This window comes from Haliotis asinina, chromosome 14 (assembly GCF_037392515.1).
Source record: "Haliotis asinina isolate JCU_RB_2024 chromosome 14, JCU_Hal_asi_v2, whole genome shotgun sequence".
Classification (NCBI taxonomy): Eukaryota; Metazoa; Mollusca; class Gastropoda; order Lepetellida; family Haliotidae; genus Haliotis; species Haliotis asinina.
In genome coordinates, this window is record NC_090293.1 from 3,140,916 (window position 1) to 3,164,322 (window position 23,407).

Genomic DNA, 23,407 nt, shown 5'->3' on the forward strand with positions numbered 1-23,407 from the left:
GCAGATATTCCCAGCTGTTTTGCGAGCATTGAAGAGTCGTGTGGCACGGCTGGCACTGACGCAGGAATTGCACTACCACGTGCAGTCTAATAGGGCAATGTTGGAGAATCAGCAGTTTGACCTGGTTGTTAAGCTTCTGAACTGTGCTCTACAGAACGACACAAACCTGGACGAGAGTGGAGTAGCCGCTGCCATGGTGCCGCTTGTTACTGCATTCTGTCGAGTAAGTCCATCAGTAGCTGGAATATTGATGAGTGGCGTAAAACTGAACTCACATTCACACAGGATTTTGTTTATATGTTTGTAAAGTGATAAGCATTTTGACTTTCCTCCCACTTGAAGATGAAACCATGAATATGGTTGAAAGTGACATTAAACCAAAAAACTCATGCTGATCCCTGCAGATGAATGAAATGAAACATTGTTTATTGTTGTGTGTATATCTCTCCAGAAACTGTGTACGGGAGTGCTGCAGTTCGCCTACACTTGTGTGCAGGACCATGCTGTGTGGGCAAACCTGCAGTTCTGGGAGCAGGCTTTCTACCAGGACGTACAGAAGCAGATCCGACAGCTGTACCTCCCACAGTACGAGGAGCACCTGGTGGTGAATGTCAGTCGGGAGGGTTCTCGCAGTCCCTCAACACCCAGAGAGGTATAACACTAAAAAGAGGCTATAATGGTTAACATTTTCATGCCAGTTTCATTCCAGATGTTGTAATGCTTTTTGTGGAACTGCCATGTCTCCTTTATATTTGTAGAAGAATAGATTAATATTGTCTTTCTGTCTGTCAGATAAACGTTCATTTGGAAAGTTTTAACTAGCAGACACAAGGTTGGTGATGAATGGGGAATATCTGAAGTGAACTTTTGAACTTGAGTCTTATGCTTCTTTCAAGATCCTCTTTGATGAATGCCTGCCTGTCCAAGTGTTTTTACATAGGTGTTTCCTTCTTGTTTGTTTGACAGAGTGGGGACTCACTGAGCAGTTGGAGTAGATCATCATCAACAACTTCAGACTCTCGGCGGTCTGGTGCCACATACAAGACACGGGAGATTGGAGCGCTGGAGATTGCAGCTGAACAGGTAGGTCAAGGGCTAGAGTGTGGCATTGCTTGGATTCAGAGTAGATCTTGTAGTGGACAATTTGATTAAGAGCTGATTAAAATGGAATCAGTTTTGTCTCCATGTGGGATTTGGCAGTGTGATATAACTCTATAATTCCGTAGCTCAAACTCAGTGACAAAGTCATCCTTAAGATGTAAGTGACGCAACTTTGAAAGTTCCACATTGACTGCAAATGACTATGCACAACTACCAGTTACTATACACAAAGTCTACTATTTGTTGTAGCTGCGTATCTACACAACCCTGAACAAGATGACCCAACAAGAGCTGATAAATAACGAGGAGTCCACAGTGTACAGCCAGGCTATCCACTACGCCAACAGGATGGTGTTCCTGCGGGTGCCGCTTGACGTAAGTCGGTCGCTAAAGAACACCCAGGGCCTGGACGGCGAGAGCAACAGCAATAGTAACATCACAGCCAGGTCAGTGTTGCTACAGTAACAAAGGAAGGAATGTGTCACTTATTTCATGCTTTTGACGTCTCATTGCAACAAAACTTTCTTTATCTTTAACATTTTGAGGAGAAATTATGATTGAATAAGTAATCATTTTTTGCTCCAAATGACTCCAGTACCTCCCAAACTAAAACATGTCCTTTTTACATGTCTGTTGTAATACAGTTTCTCCTACTGATTTGTGCTGTTACGTATGAACGTAGATGTGTTTGTGACTGTTTTTGTCTTTGTGTACAGTATTGCTGAGAGTGACAGTTTTGATGCTGAGAGTGGGTTTGACGAGACCGAGACAGTAGATGTGGGGTCCACAGTTGTAAGGTTTGTGACGAGGTTTGTGGACAAAGTCTGCGCAGAGGGAGGGGTCACACAGGAGCACATCAAGTCCCTCCATCAAATGATTCCAGGTGAGTCACAGGTGACACATCAAATCAAGTCGCATCAATCATTCCAGGTGATTTAATTTCCCAGATGCAAAGTTGACTCTCAGTCCAGTGTCTATATTTGGTTGAAAATTTGGACTGTTCAGTGCAATAACTTTGATAAATTTTTCTATTTTCATTTTGGTTTCTGTGTTGAAATGACACTTAGTGTTGGAATGAATGAGTCAAGATGTCTAATGTCAATGTGGTAATTATAGTAAATATGCAAACTGTCGTGATGAGATGTACTGAATGTCAGTATCTTTCAGGATCAGCTCCTATATAAGCTACTCAAATATAGAAGGTATTTTCAAACTTCATTATTTCATCGCCATCATACTGATCATATATGTGAAATGTTACATAGTGACTGTGGACTACGTGTCCAGTGGACTGAGTGTCTAAAGCAGGAATGATTCTTGCCTTTTGACTTGTAGTTGTCTCCTTTTAGGTGTGGTGGCCATGCATATAGAGACCCTGGAGAACGTCCACAAGGAGAGCAAGAGGTTGCCACCAATACAGAAGGTGAGAGTGACACAAGTGTGGTCGGTTTAGTTATCCCTAATACAGGGAGTTATGCCCCCTAGATGACAGGATCTGCTCATCTTTTTCTTTGCATCACAGATTTAGCCTACTTATGATTATTGTCTATATCAGATGATAAGAGAAGTGACAGACAATGCAGTAATTCACACCATGGAGAGTTGTGTTCCCTGTATGCCTGGATCTGCTGATCCTTTGTACAGAGTGCACAGGATGTGATATATGCTGATGTGATATGTTCAGTTATCACCTGACCTGTGTATGATTCTGCCGAGTTTTCACCATGTTGTATGTGTGATCCTCTATGACATATTTTGTACGTTTTCCAGCCGAAGATCCTCACTCCATCTTTACTTCCGGGAGAGGAGGTTGTGATGGAGGGACTACGTGTGTATCTCTTGCCAGATGGTCGTGAAGAGGGGCTCGGGGCATACATGGGAGGACCCACTTTGCTGCCAGCAGAGGGCGCTGTTTTCCTCACCACTTACAGGATCATCTTTAAGGGCACACCATGTGATCCTCTGTGTAAGTTGTATTCTGAAGGTGTAGCTTGGAGAATGTTGATACTGTTCAATATTCCACTCTCACACTCTCATATCATAGCCTGGTCCAGATTATTGGTTCGTAAGGTAAGGACCATTTGCTCCATTTCTGAATAGCTACACATTTTACACTGCAGTATAAAGTATGCACTCTTGATATATGGGGCGTGGTGGGCAATCTGTTTGAGGTGGCAGGCTAGTGATCCAGCAAGCTTTGAGGTTCGGGGATCAAACCCACCTGTTTCAGTGTGTAAAAAGCTTTGAGGCAACTTTGAGTGCAGATTCTTTCAGTGTTATCACAACCTTTAGTGTACAGTACACAACCCTGTGCACTTTATTAGAACACATGAATCTGTAAATGACAAGCCAGTAGCCACGTGAACATGTCCAAACACCTAGCTGCAGGTACAGCAATGTGCAGTAAAACTTGAACAAAAACTGTGACTATACATCCCAGTCCACCCAGCTGTGAATGGGTAGTTTTCATAGAAATAGGAATGCCACATTACCTGTGTATGCTTAATGGCTGCACGAGTTATGATCCAAAGGGAGTTACAAATATGTGCTGCTGAGATTAGCATCCTGTGATTGAGGAAAAATAAAAGACAAATCACTTTGAGCATGTAGTTACATTGAACTAGACCACTATACAAATATCCATATAATGCTCTAAGGGCACCAATTGTTGTTGTTCCAGCGTGTGAGCAGATCGTGATCCGGTCATTCCCTGTGGCCACTTTAACGAAGGAGAAGAAGATCAGTGTTCAGTACCTGCCTCACCTGGACCAGTGGCTGCAGGAAGGACTTCAGCTCAGGTCCAATGTGTTCCAGGTGTGTAGTCCTAGGTGTACTCCAGCTAAGCATAGGTAGTTGTATTCCAATATGTTATTTAGGGGGAGTGGCAGTTATAGTTGTAGCTGTAGCCACATGTGTTCAAGGTAACACAGGCACAGTATATGAGACCATGCTGTTACTATAGAATAGTCATGATAGTGTCTGATATTATGTGGTGATCTTGATGACAAAGATCAGGTAGTCAGGCTTGCTGACTTGGTTAACACATGTCATCGGTTCCCAGTTATGAAGATCAATGATCATGCTGTTGACCACTCGATTGTCTGGCCCTGACTCGATTTTTCACAGACTGTTGCATAAGGCTGGAATATTGCAGAGTACAGCAAAAAATAAACTCACTCACAAAGATGGTGGTGATAGCAAAGATGATGATAATATTAACATAAAGATTGTCCTGGTAAAATTGAAATTAGGGAGAGCTGATTTGAATTCTTATTAGTAACTTAGGGGCACAGAACTGTAAAGGATTTACTTTATATATGTATATATATGTATATTGCACTTTGCAGTTGCTGAACTGTTTTTGAATTGTGGAACAATTGTATGTGAAGGATTTACTTTATTATATATATATATATTTTGCAGTTGCTGAAGATAGCATTTGATGAGGAGGTGGGATCCGATAATGTCGAGACTTTCAGGAAGTTGGTGATTAAGATCCGCAATCCTCCAAGTGTGTTCAACACCTTTGCGTTCACTGGTCACATGATCCAGCAGGCCACACCTCTACGTAAACAGAAGGAGAAGAATGCCTCACTCAGGTAATGCCAATAGTGTTTACATCCTGTCCCCATTCAGCAACATCTGTGTCCCGTATTGTGACAGAAGGGTGATCACATTGTAGTAGGATGTGGTTGGTCGACAGTGTTCCAGATCCAGGTCAGTGTGCTTTTTTCCAGGAATTGTTAGTCCTTCACATGAATTTGTGTTCTAACTTGACTGTCTAACAGAGTAATAGAACCTAACTATTCTAAATTAATTGTATTCAAACGTTCACATGTAACTATTTTGTAGGCAATTTGCGAAGAGAACCCTTCTGAAGACTGCAAGGAAAGCTGGGCTGAAATCCAAACAGTCAAACAGGAAGACGAAGTATGTGTTGCCGACCCCACCATTGCCGAGACGGAACATATCTCCACGATCATCAGACAGCGAGTCAGAGCGCCCCAACAGTGAAGCATTCGATGATCTCTCTAGTATGAACATAGTTATGAACTTTTCTCTTAAATTCATGATAAGGATGACTAAATAGTTTCTAATAATTTCATTTTGACATACCCAAACACTAATTTTACTTTGTGGTGTATCTTTAATTTGAATGGCAAAGATCATGTACTTTTGGAGCTGTAAAGTTATGGATTGAAACAAGAAGGTTGGAAACAAGACGTACTGCAACATTGTTTAGTACGTTGAGGATCCATCAACTTCAGGATGCTGTGACTTCTAAGGATGCATGTCGTCCTGTTTTTGCAGTTATTGACGAGGGTGAGTTTGTCACATCGCTGTCAAGTGATCCGAAAAACCTGGAGCGTCTGGTGGAGAAGACTGGTTACCAGGACTACCAGCGTCTTGGCCTCGGCAACCTGTCAACAATCGGACAGAAGTCACGCTCAGAACCATTCAGGATATCAGTTGTCAATGCCAACTACTCCGTGTGTAGAAGGTGAGTGTTTCAGTGTAACTGACGACATCTGATTTCCTTCACCAATATTTGAAGACGGCAGTCTGTCCAATTGTAGTCAAAATGGGTTCCTTGTAGGTTAGTCTTATTGCGATTAATTCTGAGTCAAAATGGCTCCAAGTGCCACATGATGATCAGGCCGAGTGACTGGTCTGGTTGTAATGTTATTGTGTGTATCTGTTCTGTGACATATCTACAGTGTGATCTGTGTCTCCTCTGGTCCACAGTTACCCTGCCTTACTGGTCGTACCTCAAGTTGTTGCTGATGAAAGTATACGAAAGTTTGCCCGCTGTCATCGGCAGTCTAGGTAAGTCTCAGGCTGTGGAAAAGTAAGTGGTATTATCTGAAGGAAATTACTGAAGGAACTTACATGTCTCCTCCTTCGTTTCTTAATTGTTACTTCATACATCAGAAAAAGCACAACTTCCTGATCAATCTGTTCTGGATCAGTACAAAAGTGACCTTTTAAAATTTAGATCCTTTCACCCTTCACACTCTTGTATTGATGTGCCATTTAGGTAATAAGAGGGTGTCAGTAAATGTGTATGTACCAAACAAAGACTTCCGTTGAGTCATGTTACCAAACATTGGTCTTTGTTGACAACACACATGGAAAAGAAGTTTTCACATTGTTACACTAGGATAATATGCTATATGACATATGGAATCAGTTATCAGTCACCTACATCAGTGAGTTGATTAATAGTTTAGTGCCTACTTTACTGTTTTACCTATTTCTGTCATCAGCTGTATGTTCTCTTTTCTTATGTCCCAGGTTTCCTGTGATAACATGGCGGCACCCGCGAACGAAAGCATTACTGCTGCGTGCATCTGGTCTACATAGTCGGGGCCTCATGGGCATGCTCAGACACAACCAAACATCAGGTGAGTCAGATGCAACCAAACATCAGGTGAGTCAGATGCAACCAAACATCACGTGAATCAGATGCAACCAAACATCACATAGGTCGGATAAGACCAAACATCAGGTACGCCAGACACAACCAAACATCAGGTAGGTTGGACAAGACCAAACATTACACATGCCTCAATCCAGTTCCTTTTCCACACTTACTCACTCACTCACTCACTCACTCACTCACTCACTCACTCACCATGAGAGATTCAAAAATCCATGCAGAATATGTTCATCCTAAAAAGAGTGACAACTTAAACTATCTCTTGCTATCAATTCAATTATGAAATAGAAATAAGACGTTTTTTTCAAAACTGGTCTCTTTTTCCATCAGAGTGAATTGTTTCCAGGTACTTCAAGCGGGGAAACCTCCTCGAGTCTAGAACAAGAAAAATATTTTTCGGCTCTGGTGGCAGCCACACCAAGCAGTAACCGATCGTACCACTCGTCATACAGCGATTCCCTCACTAGCCTTGACTCGCTGATGATGGTGGGCACAGACACTCTGACAATCCCAGAAACACCTGATCCCTTGCGGCGCGGTATCTTCAGCAAGGGCAGCACTGCCAACAGGAGCAGCACAAGTGGCAAACCGAAACCTACATGTGAGTTGTCTTCCTTTCAAACACCGTTCTTGTTATATGTGTGTGGATTATGTTACTTTGCGGAGTAGTGTTTTCCTGAAACATAGTTCTGTAAGATTAAGAATAGATTCTTTAAGGGAGGTGGATATGGTAATTCTTCTTTTCGATGAAAAAGTTATTTGATCCTGGTTGTCTTTAATTTATTATGTATGATAGCAGTAAAGTTCACATAATAAAAAAAACATTGCTGATATTTTTTTTAATGTTGTAATTAGTTGTAAGTGTATCAGATTATACACTGTTAAGACATGGCACTTTGGGAAAACACTACAATGATGGAGTGAAGTGTATATGATTTCTGCCAAGTTGCCGTGGCCCAGTTTTCAAATGTAACAGTTTCATGTTTTTCAGTGTCATCTTCAGTTCTGTGTGAGGAGATTTTTTATTTATTTGTTATTGGGTTCAGGAAGGTTACCTCCACATCTCTTTTATATTGTTCAGATTATTACTGTTGTTGGTTTCATTTTACATTTTATATAATTATGACACCACTTTTCCCCTCCAGTTATATTGTAACCTGTCCTGCCAGCACACATCATGCATGGTGGTTTTGTATTACACACCCTAGTATGACACACCAACATTTGCACTAATTATTCCAGTATGCACGCATGCAAGTACGTGTCCGGACATGCACCAGTCAATGCATATACCAGTACTCAAGTCTTGATAAATACTCTGAACTGATAACGTGCCATGTTTGTGCAAATTGATTGAAATGTCCCAGTACTTGTCAAATGCTTGCTAGTACAGATTGTGTATCAGCTGGACAAGAGTTCAGGATCTATTCCACAAAGCAATTTGGTACAAGGACTGTTGTAAAGCAGATGGGAGTTACTTAAGTTGTCTTTTCCTGGATCCTAGTGTCCCATTTCACAAACGGTTTTTGCACTGTGACTATTGCAAGCCTTGTTATAGGATGGGTTTCATAACCATGTTGGTGCCATGATAATACTGTGGCTGCATTCCCTGTGCCCTGAATATTGCAAGCCTTGTTATAAGATGGGTTTCATAACCATGTTGGTGCCATGATAGCACTGTGGCTGCATTCCCTGTGCCCTGAATATTGCAAGCCTTGTTATAGGATGGGTTTCATAACCTTGCTGGTGCCATGATAGCACTGTGGCTGCATTCCCTGTGCCCTGTTTCACAAAGCGATCTTGACAGTACAATTGTTAGCGCTGTACGTTAAAGTAGGAGATACAGTAGTTGTAGCACTATAGTATAGGAGATACAATAGTTATTCCTAGTGCTACAATTGTTATCACTCTACATTAAAGTGTAGGAGATACGGTAGTTGTAGCACTATAGTATAGGAGATACAATAGTTATTCCTAGTGCTACAATTGTTATCACACTACATTAAAGTATAGGAGATACAGTAGTTGTAGCACTATAGTATAGGAGATACAATAGTTATTTGTAGTGCTACAATATTTATCACTCTACATTAAAGTATAGGCGATACAGTAGTTGTAGCACTATAGTATAGGAGATACAATAGTTATTCCTAGTGCTACAATTGTTATCACACTACATTAAAGTGTAGGAGATACAGTAGTTGTAGCACTATAGTATAGGAGATACAATAGGTATTCGTAGTGCTACAATATTTATCACTCTACATTAAAGTATAGGCGATACAGTAGTTGTAGCACTATAGTAAAGGAGATACAATAGTTATTCCTAGTGCTACAATTGTTATCACACTACATTAAAGTATAGGCGATACAGTAGTTGTAGCACTATAGTATAGGAGATACAATAGTTATTCGTAGTGCTACAATATTTATCACTCTACATTAAAGTGTAGGAGATACGGTAGTTGTAGCACTATAGTAAAGGAGATACAATAGTTATTCCTAGTGCTACAATTGTTATCACTCTACATTAAAGTGTAGGAGATACAGTAGTTGTAGCACTATAGTATAGGAGATACAATAGTTATTCCTAGTGCTACAATTGTTATCACACTACATTAAAGTGTAGGAGATACAGTAGTTGTAGCACTATAGTATAGGAGATACAATAGTTATTCGTAGTGCTACAATATTTATCACTCTACATTAAAGTATAGGCGATACAGTAGTTGTAGCACTATAGTATAGGAGATACAATAGTTATTCCTAGTGCTACAATTGTTATCATTCTACATTAAAGAATAGGAGATACAGTAGTTGTAGCACTATAGTAAAGGAGATACAATAGTTATTCCTAGTGCTACAATTGTTATCACTCTACATTAAAGTGTAGGAGATACGGTAGTTGTAGCACTATAGTATAGGAGATACAATAGTTATTCCTAGTGCTACAATTGTTATCACACTACATTAAAGTATAGGAGATACAGTAGTTGTAGCACTATAGTATAGGAGATACAATAGTTATTTGTAGTGCTACAATATTTATCACTCTACATTAAATAGGCGATACAGTAGTTGTAGCACTATAGTATAGGAGATACAATAGTTATTCCTAGTGCTACAATTGTTATCACACTACATTAAAGTGTAGGAGATACAGTAGTTGTAGCACTATAGTAAAGGAGATACAATAGTTATTCGTAGTGCTACAATATTTATCACTCTACATTAAAGTATAGGAGATACAGTAGTTGTAGCACTATAGTATAGGAGATACAATAGTTATTCGTAGTGCTACAATATTTATCACTCTACATTAAAGTATAGGCGATACAGTAGTTGTAGCACTATAGTATAGGAGATACAATAGTTATTCATAGTGCTACAATTGTTATCACTCTACATTAAAGAATAGGAGATACAGTAGTTGTAGCACTATAGTAAAGGAGATACAATAGTTATTCCTAGTCCTACAATTTTTATCACTCTACATTAGAAAGAATAGGAGATACAGTAGTTGTAGCACTATAGTAAAGGAGATACAACAGTTATTCCTAGTCCTACAATTTTTATCACTCTACATTAGAAAGAATAGGAGATACAGTAGTTGTAGTGCTACAATTGTTATCACTCTGTATTAAACAATAGGAGTTGTGGTAGTTGTTTCCTACAAGTGTTATCACTTTGTTAAAGTATAGGAGATATGATGCTCGTAGCGCTGCGATCGCTTTGTGAAAGTGAGCCCTGTATGACAAAGATATTGAACTCTGATAAATCAAACTAAACAAAGACTTGCAACATTTATAGTGCTGGATTGGCTTGGTGAAACCATAAATTTACTTTAAAATAGATTTAGGGCATGTTTGTCCTTGATAACGAGTATTAATTTTCGTTGTATTTAGAAATGCATATTATTTCAGTTCATATCCACAATCAGGGCTTTGCATTTCCCATTAACAGGCCCCAAATGTGGGCTGTGCTGTTTATCCTCACGCATCCCTTGGAATGTCACACCAGAAAATACTTTTTAGTAGTTTTGTGTCTTGTCAACATTTGCACAAAGCAGTCTTAGCACTTCAACTGTGCAAAGTCTGGCGCAGTGTATAGGAGTTACGTTCATCGTAACTTTAAAGATTGCTTTGTGGAAATGGGCCCTGCACTGGTGTAATAGTTTAGTTGTGCACCACTCAGCTGTCGTCACTATGTCACTACAATGTTTTGTTTCTTCTTGTAGGTTTCCTTTTGAATATGTTGTTGTTGTTGGTTTTCAGTGGAAGATGAATTTGACTGTAAGCTATTATTCCTTTTCTCAATTAACCTTATATGCAGCAAAGTCTCTAATGCCTTAGCTTCAATATGGAACAAGTGCTGGTGTTTGGTGTGTGGTTGAATTGTATGGAGAAAGACAGCTTTTGACACCAATATAACTGTCCAAATCACTGATTTCAGTAAATGCTTAGTGATTTACTGTCTTCTAATTGAATACCAGCTTGATGTGTGACATGAGACAGCTAGTGTTCAGTAAGAGTTGCTTGTACTATAGTATGCTGCCAAAACCAATATCCTTTCGTCATCAACAAACGCAGTTGTTTTTTTTTTTCTTTTGTGGTTTGATTGTGTCACTGATTTTGTTATCATAACGAGTCTCTGTGTGTTATGTCCAACCAGGTGTAAGTTTAATGTAGGCCTCATACAATGTGTATCATAAACGAGGACATGTTCATTGTAGGAAAGAGATTTCTCACAAGATATTCATATGGTATAATGCACTTATTTTGCTTGACATATTAAATAGTATAGTGTGATAGCCTAGTGGTTAAAGTGTTCGCTCATCACACCTCAGACCCAGGTTTGATTCCCATGAGTACAATGTGTAAAGCCCACTTCTGGAGTCCACCATGACACTTGCTGGCATAAAACCAACTCACCAATTCACTTACTCTCTCGCTCACTCACTCTAATGTTTAAGATTATACATTTAAAAGCAATTTGCAGGACTAATTTGATGACTTTTTCCGTTTCTAAGAAATTAATGAGTCTGAAATTCTGTGTAAATACAAAAGTTCTCCAGCTGGCTGTAGGTTATGCCCCAGTTCATTTTTGACGGGGTATGTGTCATGTTAGTGACATGTGTTGTAACATGTCATGGTAGCCTTAATGCTGGATATGGTGTGACTTGAAAATATGTCAAGGTCATAGATCAGATGCATACTGTCTGGCCTAGATACTACAATAACTTTATGAATTGTTTAGCACTTTTGGGGTCAATTGTACGCAATATTGATTTTGAAAAATATGAGCAGTTTTGAGTGAAACGATAGATTTGGGTGCCTTCTGAAGTAAGCAGTGGAGCGTTCAGCATGGTTTGTCCACATGGTTACAGACAACACACAGAGACTGGTTTAGCTGCATGGTTTATATTTATTTTCTTTCATTTGCTTTTTTGAATTGGTTGCCTAGCAGCGCAAGATCAGCCGTTGATGAGGGGCGTTAGACGAGGGTCGTTTGCGCAGACTATGAATCGCCTGCGAGCTAGCATCGGCAAAGGCGGCATTGGTTTCGGAAGTAGTAGCACGTGTAGGTCTAACTGTCACCTCTGTTCGTAATGTCTATTGTCCCAGCATAATATTGTCACTGCTCCTGGTCTCTCTGGAGAACCTCCAACATAATCTATAGGCGAGGTTCTGATGCCAGCATGTGCATGTCAGTCATATCCAACTCTTCTGGAAACATACAGTTACTGTCAGACATCTCTACTACAAGCAAATAAGCCGCTAATCTGAGCCACTGATAGAGAAAAATCTGTCATGAATGTCATCAAGGTTATCATATAACAATGTAAATCATTGGAGGCACTGTTGGAACTGAAACATTTGTCCTGATTAACCCTAACCCTTATTAACCCATGAATAATATCCAGAGAATATCTCACATCAACCTTGTGTCCACATCAACTACTCGCATCAACCATGTGTCCACACCTCCCATCAACCATGTGTCCACATTTCCCATCACCCATGTGTCCATCTTTCCCATGAACCATGTGTCCACACCTCACATCACCCACGTGTATACACTGCCCTTCAACCATGTGTCCACACCTCCCATCAACCATGTGTCCACATTTCCCATCAACCATGTGTCCACACCTCGCATCACCCACGTGTCCACATTTCCCATCAACCATGTGTCCACACCTCCCATCAACCTTGTGTCCACACTTCCCATCAACCATGTGTCCACACCTCCCATCACCCACGTGTCCACATTTCCCAATAACCATGTGTCCACACCTCCCATCAACCTTGTGTCCACACTTCCCATCATCCATGTGTCCACACCTCCCATCACCCACGTGTCCACATTTCCCATCAACCATGTGTCCACACCTCCCATCAACCATGTGTCCACACCTCCCATCACCCACGTGTCCACACTGCCCTTCAATCATGTGTCCACACCTCCCATCAACCATGTGTCCACATTTCCCATCAACCATGTGTCCACACCTCCCATTACCCACGAGTCCACATTTCCCATCAACCATGTGTTCACACCTCCCATCAACTTTGTGTCCACACCTCCCATCAACCATGTGTCCACACCTCCCATCACCCACATGTCCACATTTCCCATCAACCATGTGTCCACACCTCCCATCAACCTTGTGTCCACACTTCCCATCAACCATGTGTCCACACCTCGCATCACCCACGTGTCCACACTGCCCTTCAACCATGTGTCCACACCTCCCATCAACCATGTGTCCACGTTTCCCATCATCCATGTGTCCACACCTCCCATCACCCACGTGTCCACATTTCCCATCAACCATGTGTCCACACCTCCCATCAACCATGTGTCCACACTTCCCATCAACCATGTGTCCACACCTCGCATCACCCACGTGTCCACACTGCCCTTCAACCATGTGTCCACACCTCCCATCAACCATGTGTCCACGTTTCCCATCATCCATGTGTCCACACCTCCCATCAACCATGTGTCCACACCGCCTATCAACCATGTGTCCACTTTCCCTTCAATCATGTGTCCACACCTGTCAAAGACATGTGTCCACACCACCCTTCAATCATGTGTCCACACGTGTTGATCCTTCAAACCTGTGACTACATCAACCATCATCCATGTGTCCACATCTCCTTTTGACTATTCATCTGTCTACACCAGCCTTCACAACCATTAATCATCAGCCCCCTGTATTTAGGAGTCAGTTCTGTTGATATCATTATTTGATGACACATGAGGGATCCTGTAATAGATACAGTTGTTATTTGGATACAGTGACATGTTTATATTTAAGAAGTGTCCACTGATAGCACATATGTCATGGATGGTGACAGTTTGACAGTCTTTATACATAACATCATCCTGCTTGGTAGCACTGTGGGTCTTGTCAAATGACAATGCTTCCACTTTCTCCCTTGCCATGCTTCATTCATTAACAGGCTTGCTCAATTACCCAGCTTCTAACAAGTGGTGTTATAATTCATTATTCATTCTTTACAGGTCCTCTGTCTGTTCTTCTGGTTTATTTATCTGTCATGTATGTGTTCTACAAGAAGCAAGTCATTCTTTCTCTTTTCTAGCTGTAGAAGTTAATAAGTCAAAACTCTTTTAATTATCTTTGAGCCCACCTTCATTTTATTAATTTATGTCAAGTGGAAATGTTAGGTAAGATAGGGTGATCATTGCACCCTTCCCCGTCTGTTTTAGTATGGCTGGAACATCTGCTTCACCATCAGATCTTTTATTTTGAATGAAATATTTGCTTTTTTCTGATAAACAGATCTGCAAAGTCCCCAGCATTTGTGAAAATTGAAATAAAAATGTGTAATGTTTTTCCGCGTTATGATATTAACCCTTTCGAACTTAGATGCTTCTTAGGTACAAGTAGTTTTTCAATATACTTACAATCTTCCATTACAGGCATGCAAATAAATAGAGAAAAAAAAATAAAAATGTTTCTAAAATAATTCAGCTGTGTAACCATTTGACATGTACTCAAGTAACAGAACAATCAGAAGCGCCAAAAGGCGCGAATAGTGTCAAAATCATGCTGATTAGTTAAAATCTCTGATCTGGAATAGTGACTTCATATCCAATACCTGGACACTATCAAATGGGCCGTGTAACAATGTGAAGAACTATTCATTAAACACACCACCAGTATTTACAAGCTGATAAACCGGAACACATTTCAACATGGGAGTTTAAACTTTGACTTTGCAGTTCTGACAATGCCGAGGAGACCACGGAAAGGCTGGCAAAGTAATCTACCATTTCCCTTGTGTATAGCATGAGTCATCCCCCTTTATTTTCTGTTTGGCGTATGTCACTGTATGATAGCTAGCTGTCTGCTTCTACACCTCAGGACAGACTGTCGACAATGTATCTCCATCACTTGTTACATCTCTCAGCAGATGTGTGCATATTCATGTTTATCATAACTTGTTAGACAAAGTCAGCTTTGGCAGCTGAATAATTGTTGCCATTTTGTTATGAATGATCAGACGCCACTTTTCATCGTCAGCTTTAAGTCTTTTATGTGCAAAGAGGTGTCTTTTCAACATAACTATTTCACTGAAAAGTACTCCTCTGTAACTTGTGAGTAATGATGAGATCTTTTTATGTGTCATTAAGTGGGTGTACAATGTTTTACAAGATGTGTATCCATACAGATTCATTGTTTGTGTGTTCAAGATCATATAGCCGTTAAAATCCTGCACATCCTACTGGTGACATGTATGACTAATCTTAGATCTGTAACACTTGTGATCCAAGTGGTACTAGTCACACAAAACTACTGTCACAGTTGCTTCAGTAAAAGTCGATACAAACCATCCTCCCAAGGCATACAGTTAAACAGCTACAAATCAGGCCAGGGGACCCAGTCGTTACAGGTGCCGCAATGTGTTGTGACGAATGAGTGAGTGAATTTAGGTTTACGCTGCACTCAGCAATATTCCAGCTTGTGGAGGTAGTCTGTAAACAGTGGAGTCTGGGCCAGACAATCCAGTGATCAACAGCATAAGCATCATTCTACACAATTGGCATACAATAAGTCAGACAAGGCAGCGAGCCTGACTACCCAGTTCCGTTAGACCCTCTTACAACTTTCGTAGGTTCCTGAACATCAAATCTAACTCTGATCTTCACAAGAAGATTTTTGTCCCTTATAACTTTTGTTTCCCATGCCAAATTGGCACTGAATACAGTTTGTTATTTAACACCAATATTTCAGTGTCAGTTTTGGTTTTTTATTTTCCTTTTCAGTTTTTCTTTTTTAATGTTGATTTCAAGTTATCAAAATGTATGCCAGAGCAATTTCTACTCATACTTAGTAAAAAATATTGAAGTATCAAAAAGTGATTGAACAGGTAACTTCAGTATTTTGACAAACATATACAGCATACCATGCTGGAAGAGGGTAGTAGCTGTAATCCAGATTGTTAATTAGTAAAACACTTCAATTTTATATACAGATTTCATGCCTACACTCTGCCCTAATATCAGAATCTATAATGGTCCTATTGGTCCTGCTCACAAGACAACTGTGACAGTAGTTGTTTGTTCTAACAAGCTGTACAGAGAATACTAATGGAACCACAAAGAAGCAGGTATCACTGTACACAAGGCACCATGTTATCACATGGGCAGCATGAGGAGGTTGATACAGGGGTTACATCCAGGCATGGCAACCCACAGTGAATGTGCTTCTACTGACAATCTCAAGTCTGCTGTATCTCAGATGAACTGTCATTAACGAAATTAATTTCATCAGTCATTTATTTTATTTTCAGTTGAACTTTTTCAGCTTACGTGCTTAGTGAATTAATTGATTATTGCATAAACATGTTTCTTCTGAATTTGGTTAACAAAATTTTATTTAATGTTTAACTTAGATTAGTGGAATGCTAAAAGTATGTAAACATTTGTAAGGTATACCACTGCTTTTATACCCTAGATGAGCAAGAGGGTACTAGTTTTGTGTTGGAACAGATCAGTCCTGTAGTTGCACTGTGGTGACATTTCATTAGATGGCTGCACGTAGCATATCCTGGTACCATACCGACCCCGTGGATTATAATGAACATGTATGATACTTCTACTGATCAGTTCTGCTGGCTTCACATTTATGCTGATATATTCATACAAATTCCAGGGTTGTTTTTTATTAATACGTATATCAAGAATTTTGTGCTGGCTCACAAACATGCATCCATAATTGTTTTTCTACATTGAGGAAAATTGAAACTATCATCCAAACATTGTCTTTGCTTTGTGCAGCTTTGCATCTGTTTTGGTTAGATCGAGTTTTGGGATATGTTTGCAATATTTTTATTTTCCAATTTAAAGTGTGTGCTGTAACGTGAGGTTTAAATGAGAATAAAATATTATGTTGTCTAAAGCAAAATATCAAATATTGACTGATAGCAGTTTTTTTTCTTTTTAACTTATTGCAGAATGTTCAACATTGTTTAGAATTTTGAACAATATTTTTTTATTATTCTTTGATAGCTGTTTAGTGTTACGTTCAAATCAAGTCGTTGTTTGCTTGTTTGTGTTCGTTATGCTAACCTTAAATGAAGATGATTGTTTTGTGGATTATGTGTTAAGATTTTGTTGTTTGATGAAAAACAGGAATATTTTCTTTTTAACATTCTCTTCTTGTAAAATGTTGTTCATACTAAGTTCCTGTGATGAATAATAGCATATAGTTTTGCAATTTTACTCAATTCTGACATTAATCATTCATTTCAATGCACATGGAGCCCTTTGCAAATCTGTTTGAGTATAAATATCAATAATTTGCACAATGCTATTTATGCATCTCTTATTCCAGGTTAATTACTAGTAAACAGTGCTGTGAACATTTTATCATGGTTATTCTAAATATTTCAGCTCTAAACAGGATTGGAAGTCTGCGGGAAAAATCTCGCTTCAGTTCTCCAGACACAAGGTCGCGTGCACAAAATGGCAGCTTAGATCACCGTGGTGATCTGATCAACAGCTCTGTGCAAGGTCTTCACCGAGTGTCACTCTATGTGCTAGGGGAGAAAACACAGATGAAGGTGGGTCCCTAGAAGGACTCTGATTGCCTGTAGATGAAAACACCATGGTTAAAAAAGGTCCCTGTCACTATATTGCTTGCCAGAGGAGGCAATCTGATTGGGATATGTTGTGCATTTGAGGGACTTACTGATGTGCATCATCTTTGGCCTTTTGCACGAAACATTGCTCACACAGTCAGTCACTACCTTAACTAGTACAACCGTAACATTTTTACAAATTGCCCTGTTGTGTAGCAGGAATATTGCTGACTTTGGTATATAACAACAAACAAATCGATAACTAACTTTATCTTGTCTGGTGCAGTCATGCAGCGCAATGTTTCATGGTATTCCGGAGTCCAGTCATTGCTGTTCAGTAATCCAGTCTGTTTCAACATTGTTGAGAGTTTCAGTAAAAGCAAATGTTTTTCTGAGAAGGTGAATGTTTTTTGGTTTTTTTGACTACAGGGCATCAAGATGGAGTCATTTCAGAAGTGTGACTTTATCCCGTTGGACTTCTTCGAGGTGCGCCACGTGAAGGCTAGCTTCAAGAAGTTGATGCGAGCTTGTGTTCCGAGCAGCCTGTCCCCAGAGGCCAACTTCTACAAAGCTGTTGAGGAGTCCGAGTGGCTGCTTCAGGTAGAGAACATGGTCGCCTCTGACATTTTGTTTTCTTGATTAACTCTGGCCTTGGTATGAGAAAGGTTTGATCCCAGTTTAGAACTGACATGAATAGAATACTGTCCCATGCTTCAAGTGATACACTGATTTTCAGCAAGTGATACACTGATCTTCAGCAAGTGATACACTGATCTTCAGCAAGTGATACACTGATCTTCAGGATACCAATGGGTTGAAACAAACGGGAAGTTTTTATTAAAAGTCCTTGATTCCACCAGGTATAATCGAGATGGGTTTAATGAATAAAATGAATCAAAGTCCACAGAGTTTAGAGGGCTGTATCAAGACATTCCATGATTTGTGTGCTCATTGATAATCAGGGTATGAATATATTTCTACAGCAACTCATGCTTGTTATTTTCCTTCGTAGAATATATCTCCTTTTATGCTGTTCTTCTTGTTAGAGTCAGAAAGATGGTGGAGTGGTCAGGCTCTATGATTTGGCTGTGTGTATTGTCATAATAATGATATGTACACTTGCACTTTGCCGAACTCATGTCACAGAGTGCTTGTTCATAGTGCTACAAACAAAATAAAGTTCCTGCAAAATGTCATAGGCAGGAATTTGCTTGGGTTCTCACAAGATATAGAAGTCCTAAGGAGATAACAGTTTTGCCGTTGCTCTTACAAATTTCTAGGGATTCTGGCTCCTTGATTTGAAGAGGTAACATGTTCCATAATGTGGAAGTCAAATGGCAAAGGATCAATATCCAAACTCTTTCACATTGTACTGTAGTACTTCAAGCAGATAGATGATTGTCAGCAGATCAAAATGATCTCACTGGGACATATTTGTGAATGAGATCGCCTGCTGTTGTACCCTGTCCATGCTTGAGTTTCTTGTTTGCTTTGTGCAGACTTGATTAATGTAGACGACAATATTAACCCACTTACATAACACCATGTACTGCTCCATTAGTTTGCCCATTTGATGGTGCATATCCATGAATGAATCCATCTCCTGGAGTTGAGCTGACCCTTTGTTCCTGTAATCAGATCCAGAATGTGATGCAGCTGGCAGGGGCTACAGTAGACCTGCTGGATGTCCAGGGATCCTCTGTCATGATCTGTCTGGAGGACGGCTGGGACGTCACTTCACAGGTACGTTTGCAACACAATGTGGAAGGAACACACCAGCACCCTGTTTTGTAACTATGGGAACATCACTTTTTGTAGATACTCCAGAGAGAGATCACTCCACTAAAACGATGTTATTTCACATAATCTCATGTTGGAAGTCAGCTACAAGGTGTAAGGTTAAATATGTTTCTACTATGACGTATAAGCATGTTCATTTTTGATTGGTCGTTACTAAAAAATTAGATGTGAAAACTTTTCAATAACCACTTCTGAGAGCTGGTTCACTGAGTATGAATATTTTGCACTCATTAATCCTTACTATGGTAAGCAAACGTCGTCTAAAACTGTTATGTTTGAGCTCGGAGATTTTTTTTAATGTGTTTAAATTGGATATGGCGGAAATTTGAAGTGGTAGTGGAAAATACATGACTGTGAAATCTGAACCCTGCAGAATCAAATCGATCCTTTTCTGAGGGACCTATGACCTGTAACTATTCAAAGATTTTCTTGAGTGTGGATGATAGTTTCACATATGTGCCTCCACCTAGGCATGCAACAAGAGAGAGACAGTGCTGCTTTGTGTACATGCGACTAACTTGGGATTTCTTGGAACATTGTTTTCATCATTTGGGACAGGATTGTGGCCAAGCTTTTTTTCAAAGTGTATGCACATATGTCACCAGCAGTGGCAGCCTTGCAGGGAAGGTGGAGAAGTCAAGTTTTTACATGTATGTGTTGAACAATGCAATGGGACATGAGGGAGTATGAGTGGCATAAATTTGGTGTTTCCCCTAGTCATTATCTTGCAAATTTCCCATTCTTATAATTCTGTGCGGAAACAAATATACCATTTGCCAGGTAGGTAGATATTTGCTACACATTTTGTATAGATAGGGATGAATTTTTACAAGGCTTTCTGATTTACATGTTAGATATTGTTTGTTTATGTTTATTGCTGTGTAATGTAATTGAGAATGAAATCGAATATTTTTATTGTAGAAGGTATATTAGGTGAGCTTCCCTAATAATACTGTCATCATATAACCGAGATTCGTCGAGCGCTCAAAAACGTCAGTATTCGTTAATTCAGGGGTGTTCCTTATTACATAACTGATTCCATTAAAGTTGTCCACAACATGTCCATAACATTCAGTACAGATGTAGCTACTTGGAATGCATTTGAAGAAATCTTCGCTGAAATAATTAAAACATTTGACACGATATGGGCAAATCCATGTAAAAGGCTCTATCTGCAGTGCAACCAGAACACTACCCCATGGTAATAAGTGCATAATTAAAGCGTGTCTTCTTCATAAAGTGTTTTTCATGGTAGAATGGAAGTAATCCTAATGTGTTTACATTTTTGAAGTGATTATAGTTGCTTGAACTCTGTTTAAATGTTTCATTTAAAACCTGACACAAACACATTTGGTTTTAAATGACATTAAGCAGATGTTACTTACAGTGTGCCACTGTTCCTGTGCTGAAACTAATCTGTCCCTCATCCAGTGAACTTCCATCATGACTTATTTCTGTTCATGAACAAGAATATAGCATTCAGAAGTTTTAGATACACATTAAACGTAGTGAGATGCTACCATTCCTCCCCAGGTGGTGGCAGTGGCAGAGATCCTCCTGGACCCCCACTACCGGACAATCGAGGGATTCAAGGCTCTGGTGGAGAAGGAATGGCTGTCTTTCGGACATCGCTTCACACACCGCAGCAACCAGACAGCTGCCAATCAGGCCAGTGGGTTCGCACCGGTCTTCCTTCAGTTCCTGGACGTCGTGCATCAGGTACTTAAATGAGTAAAATACCTCTGTTGATGGGTAGGTCTGTCATGTAAGTTGCTTTATCTGCACAGAGTATTGTCCCTTGTGACTGTGAGGTCATATCCTGGAATCACCTTACACAGACTTAAATTAACTGAAATAGTGTTCATTCTCACTCACCCACCCAATCAATCAATTTGTCGATCACTCACTGTTCTTCCCAGATTCACCGGCAGTTCCCCCTGTCCTTTGAGTTCAACCAGCACTTCCTCAAGGTTGTGGCGTATCATTATGTCTCCAACCGATTCCGAACATTCATGTTGGACAACGAGTTTGAGCGGGTGGAGGCGGGCTGGCTCCATGAAGATAAACGTCCCTCCAAGGTAGATGATGGGGAGGAAGATTTGGGGGGCTTCTCTCCTAAACACACGGCCAACACAAGTGTGGGCGGGTCCATCTGGGACTACATTGAGAAGCAGCACAGACGATCAGCCATTTTCTATAACTTTATGTACAGCCCAGAAGATGGAGACACAGTGAGTAGAATTTTGGTTAAATAGATGACAGGTTCTGTAGGGAAGAGATGGGGTTTTTTTAACAGTTTCTTGTCATCTTGGTAAGGTGCTAAATTTTTGTTTAAAGAATGTGGGCTAAATACCTTGTTTTTCCCCATCAGGTGCTATGTCCTTACTCCAACATCTCCAGATTAAATACCTTGTTTTTCCCTATCAGCTGCTACGTCCTTACTCCAACATCTCCAGATTAAATACCTTGTTTTTCCCCATCAGCTGCTACGTCCTTACTCCAACATCTCCGGATTAAATACCTTGTTTTTCCCCATCATCTGCTCCGTCCTTACTCCAACATCTCCAGATTAAATACCTTGTGTTTCCCCATCAGCTGCTACGTCCTTACTCCAACATCTCCAGATTAAATACCTTGTTTTTCCCCATCAGGTGTTACGTCCTTACTCCAACATCTCCAGATTAAATACCTTGTTTTTCCCTATCAGCTGCTACGTCCTTACTCCAACATCTCCAGATTAAATACCTTGTTTTTCCCCATCAGGTGCTACGTCCTTACTCCAACATCTCCAGATTAAATACCTTGTTTTTCCCCATCAGGTGCTCCGTCCTTACTCCAACATCTCCAGATTAAATACCTTGTTTTTCCCCATCAGCTGCTACGTCCTTACTCCAACATCTCCAGATTAAATACCTTGTTTTTCCCCATCAGGTGCTACGTCCTTACTCCAACATATCCAGATTAAATACCTTGTTTTTCCCTATCAGTTGCTACGTCCTTACTCCAACATCTCCAGATTAAATACCTTGTTTTTCCCTATCAGGTGCTACGTCCTTACTCCAACATCTCCAGATTAAATACCTTGTTTTTCCCCATCAGGTGCTACGTCCTTACTCCAACATCTCCAGATTAAATACCTTGTTTTTCCCCATCAGCTGCTATGTCCTTACTCCAACATCTCCAGATTAAATACCTTGTTTTTCCCTATCAGGTGCTACGTCCTTACTCCAACATCTCCAGATTAAATACCTTGTTTTTCCCTATCAGTTGCTACGTCCTTACTCCAACATCTCCAGATTAAATACCTTGTTTTTCCCCATCAGGTGCTCCGTCCTTACTCCAACATCTCCAGATTAAATACCTTGTTTTTCCCCATCAGGTGCTACGTCCTTACTCCAACATCTCCAGATTAAATACCTTGTTTTTCCCTATCAGCTGCTACGTCCTTACTCCAACATCTCCAGATTAAATACCTTGTTTTTCCCCATCAGGTGCTACGTCCTTACTCCAACATCTCCAGATTAAATACCTTGTTTTTCCCTATCAGGTGCTACGTCCTTACTCCAACATCTCCAGATTAAATACCTTGTTTTTCCCCATCAGGTGCTACGTCCTTACTCCAACATCTCCGGATTAAATACCTTGTTTTTCCCCATCAGGTGCTACGTCCTTACTCCAACATCTCCAGATTAAATACCTTGTTTTTCCCCATCAGCTGCTACGTCCTTACTCCAACATCTCCGGATTAAATACCTTGTTTTTCCCCATCAGGTGCTACGTCCTTACTCCAACATCTCCAGATTAAATACCTTGTTTTTCCCCATCAGGTGCTACGTCCTTACTCCAACATCTCCGGATTAAATACCTTGTTTTTCCCCATCAGGTGCTACGTCCTTACTCCAACATCTCCAGATTAAATACCTTGTTTTTCCCCATCAGGTGCTACGTC

The 23,407-nt window shown here is 40.2% G+C and overlaps 1 protein-coding gene across 8 annotated transcripts in view; it reads left to right on the plus strand.

The window, feature by feature from the left end:
- The window catches only part of LOC137262247 (myotubularin-related protein 13-like), a 125,279-nt gene that overhangs the window by 88,621 nt on the left and 13,251 nt on the right, over positions 1 to 23,407 (plus strand). For 4 of the 8 annotated variants that reach the window (XM_067800051.1, XM_067800048.1, XM_067800050.1 and 1 more), the window contains exons 15-34: positions 5 to 223; positions 452 to 652; positions 967 to 1,083; positions 1,351 to 1,547; positions 1,818 to 1,984; positions 2,451 to 2,524; positions 2,872 to 3,067; positions 3,782 to 3,915; positions 4,525 to 4,700; positions 4,954 to 5,135; positions 5,413 to 5,602; positions 5,848 to 5,928; positions 6,397 to 6,506; positions 6,888 to 7,142; positions 12,005 to 12,121; positions 17,471 to 17,640; positions 18,088 to 18,258; positions 19,297 to 19,401; positions 20,992 to 21,177; positions 21,378 to 21,689. In XM_067800051.1, the coding sequence (XP_067656152.1) occupies positions 5 to 223; positions 452 to 652; positions 967 to 1,083; positions 1,351 to 1,547; positions 1,818 to 1,984; positions 2,451 to 2,524; positions 2,872 to 3,067; positions 3,782 to 3,915; positions 4,525 to 4,700; positions 4,954 to 5,135; positions 5,413 to 5,602; positions 5,848 to 5,928; positions 6,397 to 6,506; positions 6,888 to 7,142; positions 12,005 to 12,121; positions 17,471 to 17,640; positions 18,088 to 18,258; positions 19,297 to 19,401; positions 20,992 to 21,177; positions 21,378 to 21,689 (3,360 nt within the window). Of the gene's footprint in view, positions 1 to 4; positions 224 to 451; positions 653 to 966; positions 1,084 to 1,350; positions 1,548 to 1,817; positions 1,985 to 2,450; positions 2,525 to 2,871; positions 3,068 to 3,781; positions 3,916 to 4,524; positions 4,701 to 4,953; positions 5,136 to 5,412; positions 5,603 to 5,847; positions 5,929 to 6,396; positions 6,507 to 6,887; positions 7,143 to 12,004; positions 12,122 to 14,797; positions 14,837 to 17,470; positions 17,641 to 18,087; positions 18,259 to 19,296; positions 19,402 to 20,991; positions 21,178 to 21,377; positions 21,690 to 23,407 lie in introns of all 8 variants that reach the window. The other 4 variants (XM_067800053.1, XM_067800055.1, XM_067800049.1 and 1 more) reach the window with 3 other exon arrangements.